At 43.6% G+C, this 6,793-nt stretch overlaps 3 protein-coding genes across 3 annotated transcripts in view; 1 reads left to right on the forward strand and 2 right to left on the reverse strand.

Annotated features, from left to right (window-relative positions):
- Positions 1–115: 115 nt before the first annotated feature.
- On the reverse strand, positions 116–1,290 carry LOC135350161 (traB domain-containing protein-like). Its single transcript, XM_064548892.1, has one exon. The coding sequence runs from the start codon at positions 1,123–1,125 to the stop codon at positions 220–222; it is 906 nt and encodes a 301-aa protein (XP_064404962.1). The 5' UTR covers positions 1,126–1,290; the 3' UTR covers positions 116–219.
- Positions 1,291–1,299: 9 nt separating this feature from the next.
- LOC135350167 (proteasome assembly chaperone 1-like) lies at positions 1,300–2,617 on the forward strand. Its single transcript, XM_064548898.1, has 4 exons — positions 1,300–1,743; positions 1,914–2,115; positions 2,284–2,423; positions 2,484–2,617. The coding sequence occupies exons 1-4, from the start codon at positions 1,357–1,359 to the stop codon at positions 2,559–2,561; spliced, it is 807 nt and encodes a 268-aa protein (XP_064404968.1). The 5' UTR covers positions 1,300–1,356; the 3' UTR covers positions 2,562–2,617.
- The window catches only part of LOC135350105 (uncharacterized), a 32,910-nt gene continuing 28,680 nt past the window's right edge, over positions 2,564–6,793 (reverse strand). Inside the window, exons 13-20 of the mRNA XM_064548819.1 lie at positions 6,640–6,769; positions 6,140–6,438; positions 5,726–6,036; positions 4,646–5,590; positions 4,222–4,445; positions 3,592–4,125; positions 3,380–3,462; positions 2,564–3,241 (exon numbers count right to left, since the gene is read on the reverse strand). Coding sequence (XP_064404889.1) covers positions 2,754–3,241; positions 3,380–3,462; positions 3,592–4,125; positions 4,222–4,445; positions 4,646–5,590; positions 5,726–6,036; positions 6,140–6,438; positions 6,640–6,769 — 3,014 coding nt within the window. The 3' untranslated portion in view covers positions 2,564–2,753. The remainder of the gene's footprint in view (positions 3,242–3,379; positions 3,463–3,591; positions 4,126–4,221; positions 4,446–4,645; positions 5,591–5,725; positions 6,037–6,139; positions 6,439–6,639; positions 6,770–6,793) is intronic.

Consider the following 6,793-nt stretch of genomic DNA (forward strand, 5'->3'; position numbering starts at 1 on the left):
ACGTATTTCGTCATCATCTAGTGGTAAATTCTTGTAAACATGTTATTATATGTTTGAAACCTGTTGCAAAAACATACTAATCATGCTCCGAGCATAATAGCAGCGTAATTCAGAATTATATCAATTTTGGGGCAAATATAATTTATATATACATGATGATAAAAAGAACGTATTCAACAGAAGTTATTTAGAGATAGAGATGTGCAAAGACCAAATAAATTACAATGACCTGAAATGACTGAACACTTTCCTGCCAACAAAATACACACATCCTACACCTAATGACAATAGTCCCAACTTAAATACTAGTCCAGTTCCTTTCCAGACTATCTGTGCAGTTCTTGACGGTTGTGGAACTATCAGCAAATCTTTGATGTCCAATGTCTGATTCCAATTCGCCTCTATCCCGGGTAAATGTCCGATTCCCATGACACCTACAACTGTGACAGGTGGTCCGTACGGTTGTTGAGCACAATTGGCAGCCAGCATGAGAGAATAGGCCAGTATTTGGTCACGCTCAGAGACAAACACGTTGAGAATGGACGGAAACTGAGCGCCAAGCTCACCAGTGAGCAGCTGAACCATGTCCTGTGTTTTCAGCCTCTCCACCTCCTCTGGTGTGATATCGATGTCTGAGGTGAGAGATTGAAGTAGGAGATAGGTGAAACGAATCCGCTGCCAAAAGGAGAGAGCAGCCAGCGCTCGTTTGAACGTTATCCCAATAATTCGATCGCCAAGAACAACTCGAGCGTTGATGGCCAAAGCCTCTTGGTAACCAGCTCTGAACTCGCCCCCAGGGGCCATACCCAGCTTCTCCGTTAGCTCAGCAGAAAACTTTAGGAAAATCGATTGTGTGATTCCAGCAACAAATCCATCCCTCTTGATGACACTTCTCATTTTTGCAAGGTTCATGGTCCTAGCCTCTCGTAGAATCTCTTCTTCACCATAGGACAGAATGAGTTGTCTGTGCTGACATAATTCCAATACCACTACATTCGGTTTGGTCTCTCTGACGGTTCTCCTGACATCTTCTATGCTCTCTCGACTAAAGTGAGCAGTACCGACCAGGTGCACTACAGAACCGTTTGGACAATCAAGTGTTTTTACAGTGTGGGAGGTTGACATCTCGTTCTTGAATCGATCAGAATCTGTAGACTCTTTCTTTCTTTGTAATTCAGATCTTTATAGCAGCGTCAGCTTCGCTCTGTTGCCAGTCAATGAATTGTGCAAGAAATCGTGCCACATCATGTTGTTGCTCGGTGTTACTTCATGGTGTGTTCTGAATGGAAAATTACCACCCACGTGGTTGATTCGGAGTGGGCGTTGCCCTAATCCCAAATCTGCTGGCTGTACAAGATGGAGTTTGGCATCTCTCTGGATCCTTTCTCCGTCCCTCAAAGACACGCTCTCTATGACTCTGATGAAGAAGATGAACAAGCAGACACACAACAAGCTGACTTCGTGTTTCAACCATCTACATTGGACAGTACACACAAGAACAATACTTTAGTAGTTGCCATTGGACAAACAGCATGTATATTTGCCAAGAGCCTCTTTACTTTGTCTCCTTTGTCAACTCTTGAGGCTAGCACTCGGGGAATATTTCAAGGAACATATTTTCCCAAGACAGGGGAAGGGTCTTGTTTGGTGAGTGAGCTCATGTGTGCTGATGGAGGAGACGTTGTGTTCTGTCTACACGAAAAAAACTTGAAGCCTGAGCATGTCATGGCTTGGTTTAAAAAGGTGAACCCTTTTTAAATGATATGACACACTAATTACTAAATTGTACTCGCATTCGTTTTGAGCAGTTTCATAAATTATAATTATGTATCCTTTTGAGCAAAAACACCCTTCTCAGTATAATTATAGTCGCTTAAATTTGTAATTACCCTTTTGTGTTGTCCCCATTGCAGGTGTTTGGGGTGGTCAGTCCTACCCGTGTCCTGATTCTCACCTGCCTCTGTGCCTACATGCACTTCTCCCCACACTCAGATGAACTCTCACCCCAGACATGTTTCCTGCGCACAATGTCCACCTCCTCCTGGTCTCAGCCACTTTTTGATGGAGCCATCACCCTTGAGCCTCCCAATACACTGTCTGGAGAAACAGCAGCAGGTAAAACTTGTTTATACTATAAGCAAATTAATTTGAGTGTTTATTTTGAAGACATAACTATAATGAAAAGATGTTGCCTCAGCCCCAATGGCGGATGTGATTAATTTTATTGTGAATTTCATCCTGTTCTCATATTATGTATAATCATGTGCTCTTTCCAATTAACAGTGCTTACGGTATGTCAACTGGCAGCCATTTCAGGAGCTGTAGCCGTCCTCTACACCAAATCCTCTGAAAGCACCTCTGAACAAGTGGCTGGATTCACACCGTTACTAGACATCCCCATAATATCCCCTCTCGCTAAGCGGGTATGTGACAATTACTGAATGTGCATGGTTGAAAATTATATTATGTTCTTTTTCTCACAGTCACCAAGTGAGGCAGCAAAGATTGTGAAAGTGATGGAGCCAAAGCCTAGAGAGGACCTGAGCTCATTGTACACTTAGAATTTTTCTTAGAAATAATTATTTCAAACTCAGCTACAAAAAAAATGTTGGTAAAACTGCACCTACCTATATTAAATGTGTGCTCTTTGCTATAATAAATTATATACACTATAAATAAAGTTTCTTGTATATACGTACACACAATTTGAGTCTATGCTTTGTTCACTTGTTCTACATGACTTATATACATATCTAAAAAAGAGTATCAGCAGTATTGCTATCCAGGCCGGGTTGTGCCGACAAGTAGTCAACATATTCTTGCCCCTTGTCGCTAGAGCCTGGTCTGCCACGGGAGGCCCTTCCTACTAGTGGCTCATGGTCGGTGTGCTCAAAGGACTCTGATGCAGCTATGGCTGCTCCTTCTGCAGTCGAAAGACGATTAGAATAGAGCGGATTTCGGAAGTCTGTTACGTAATCACTTGAGGAATAGAGAGGGTTTGCTTCGATCTCGTCTTCCTGCCATTGCTGGCTTTCTTGGTTCTGTATCAACGACTCTCTGTCCGATTTGCCCTTTTGTTTTTGTCCCAGCCAGCTCGTCTCACTCGTGACCTTTTTTATTTTCTTCGTTGTAAATTCGCTGTCTTTATCCGCTTCCACAGTCTCTACCTGAGTGGTCTTGCGATAGATGAGGGCTCCTTTGTCTGGGTCCACAATGCCTCCCATTTCCACACGTTCCCCCTCTGTGTGTGGAGAACGTAAGACTCGTCAAAATTGAAGCTAACGAATATGTATGTAATTTAATTCATCATGGTAGCTATAATTTTATGTAGATGAATGCAAACAATATATGCATGCAGTACTCAAATGCAGTAACTCACCCTCCTGGGAGTCGGCGACTGATTCAAGATCTCTTAGTCCAGTCTGCTTATTCAGTCGTCTTTGGTTGTCTTTTTGGCGAACCCTTTACAGCGAAAAACCAGTTCCATTTATTAAAATTAATACGGAATGTATTATAGAGACTATTAATGTAATTATGGAATATTTGATAAATTAGATACTAGCTATGTATGGATCTGAAAGTCCGGCTCACCTGCAGTACTTCCTCCAGAGAATGCACACGATGAGCAAGAGTGTAGTGATAATGATGACAGAGTTGACCACCACAATGACTGCCACTGCCCATATGGGGATCAGTCGATTGGGGACAAAGTTAGTCGGAGACTCAGTTGGAGCGTTACTAATGATTGCTCTGATGTCAAACCCTGCACTACTCAATCTGTTGAGGGAAGCCTGAGGCAAACTAGCAATACGGAAGGCTAGATCTGAAGCTTCGACAGGCGTATCTTCAGATTCACCTAAAATCCTGACAAAGTAATGAGTGGAGTTTAGCTGGCCAAATTCTGTGATCACTATATCCAGATCTTCAAGTATGCTGCTAAGAAGTTCTCCAAATACATCAGGTTTGAAGTTAGTAGTCGTTCCAACAAGATAGACATCGACTGTTGTAGCCATATTAAAGAGACGGATGGACACTTCACAAGTGACACTGTTAGGGGAATCACCACGATCGCTAACACGGACACTCGGTCTCAGTGGTGTGGCAACCTCCAGACCTTCAAGGTTGCTGCACAGGAGAGTAAATAATATAAGTAAAAGCTAGAGCTTAATTATATGCAATAGGTACTATTAATAGTGCAAGGTTCTGAATTTAACTGCTTACACAATCGTCCTGATATCTCCAGTAGAAGAGTCAACTTCAAATATGCTGTTTTCATTCAGCACACTGATAAACTCTACTTCTGCATTCACTCCAATGTCTGCATCGTCGACTACCAGTTGAAACACAGATGTTCCAATGGCCACGCTCTGGTCCAGTGGGATCGCTGCTGCTACTACTGGGCACACTGGAATCTCATCATTGGCATCACCGATTGTAATCACCACCTGTGTTAGGAATAATGAGAATGACATAATTATTACATATTACAGAGACATAATTATGTATTGATACGTTCAATAATTATGAGGAGTGTATTGTGAGATACACTGTAAAGATTTTACATTTGAGTGAGTATACACATGCATGCATGAATTGTGAGAAATAGTATACTCATGTATAATCATGTATAATTGGCCAAACTTACATTAATTGAGTCAGGAGGAGTAGCTAAAACGACAGTTTCGGGGTCTTGTATTTGGTCTGGATCAGGCACCAACTCTCCATCACAGCCTCCACTTCCCACCGTACCGCCTCCACTTCCACTACCAGATCCGCCCACACACACAGTGCCTGAGTTCGGCCTGCTTGAAACCTCAGCTTGGCGCTGAAGTCTATCAGTTGCCTCGACAACCAGCTCATACTGATCCCTGTCCTCTCGATCGATTGGGCCATTCAAAGCTATCTCGCCAGTGAGAGTGTCGATAACCCAAAGGCCGTCAAACGGATCATCTTTGATGCGATACTCCGTGTCTGCTTGTTCTCCGACAGCAAAGTCATCATCCATAGCTAACACAGAAGTAACCACACTGCCAACAACAGAGTTCTCAATAATTGAAGCCTCCAATACATCCATGGGGAACATGGGCCGGTGTTGATCGAACTGAACGGTCACTTCAATAATGCTGGTGGCCAACTGTCGACCGCACACAATAAAAGATACGTTGAGATACACATTTCCAGCCTCGTTGGCTACAATGTAGTTGTTCTCTACCCTCACAATGGATTCGTTGGAGGACTGGATTTGGAGGAGCGATGGATCTGCAATAACCACTCTTCGTCCGTCTCCCAGCACCACGGAGGCTGTCACTTCAGCCCGCTCCTGAGAGTAGGACAGCACAGAGAGGACTTGAACCGAGACCTCGGTAGTTCCAAGACGGTCTTCAGATGGCTCTGAAGTCAGGCTCATTCTCAGGGCACCCACTATCGGATCGAGCTTCATGATGGCTACCTCCTCATCTAAAACAGTGAGTGAAGTGGTTGGGTCAAACGGATGAGCTAGTCCAATTAGACTGAGGAGTCCACTGCCTGGTGTGAGTCCTCGAACTGCACGCTGATCGGGTAGTACCTCGATACTGTCGGAAGAACCAAGCTGGGAAGAGAGATAGTACCATAATGAGCTACAGCCTTAATTAAATTTACTTTAATTTTAATTAATTTTAAAAAGGTATGTGCTCTGAATTGGCTAGAAGTTTCAGAAACCTATTAGATTGAGAATTTAGCTAACATTATTGATGATGATGTCCACAACATTAGCTGTGAAGTTGTCATTGCCAGATGTGAACAGAGCGGTGGCCAGAACCCTTGCAGTCTGGTAGACAAACGGAGTAGTAGTGTCACATGACACGTCCCTCCATCCATTCACCCGAGAGAGAGTATCATCAGAGAGAGAGAGGGTAAAGTCAGTGGGGGACCAGATGTAGAGGACGGCCATGTTAGCTTCGCTGTGAACTGGAATGAGTTGAGATGTGCTGTACGTGATGGTCACCGTTCCTAGGCTGCTGGGGACATTTGTGTCCACGGACACTCTTGAACAATCTGCAAAGAGGATTCAATTCATGATAATGTGTATAATGCTAGTGAAATACACACACATATTACACACATGCACATACTGCACAATATAGGTGCACTGACTCACCACTTGAGATGCCAACAGTGGAATCAGAAGCTTGACAAGTAATGCCCACGCTCAGTGGTGATGGAATGGGAGAGCTCTGCTCCAGGGTGGGGAATACTTCCGGTGTTGCCATGGTGATGCGGTTACTAATCGACTGCAAGCTGATGCTACGAGTGGTAGTAGCACCATTGAGATCTGCAACATTGACAATGTCCGGTTGTTGAGCAACGGCAAAGTAGAAGACGTCCTGTACTTGAGCGAACTGGACAGAGACTCTCTTCACAGTTGACGAGAGACTCAGACTGGGGCTTAGAACAATGCTGTAGAGAAGAGACAGTATTATACACTACCTTGGTACTCTCAATGTTTCACACTTGAATATGCACAGCAATGTGTGCATTTCCTGTCAATGAATATAATTATAGCAACTCTTGCTATGGGACAATGCATACAATCAGGAGTGCATGCTATACAACATACTGATTATAAGGGAACAGCATTTATAGATCACATGCACTTACTTTTCTAGCTCAATGTTTGTCTGGGTTTGAGTATGAGTGTCCCGGGTGGAGAACAGGAGGTCAGCCAGTTTGAGTGGGCGGGCCTCAGATATTGCAACGACATTGCAAATCAGCCTTCTTTGAATAACACCTGTGCAGAATTAAATCATACCAC

The sequence above is a fragment of the Halichondria panicea genome, chromosome 16, assembly GCF_963675165.1.
Source record: "Halichondria panicea chromosome 16, odHalPani1.1, whole genome shotgun sequence".
Lineage (NCBI taxonomy): Eukaryota > Metazoa > Porifera > Demospongiae > Suberitida > Halichondriidae > Halichondria > Halichondria panicea.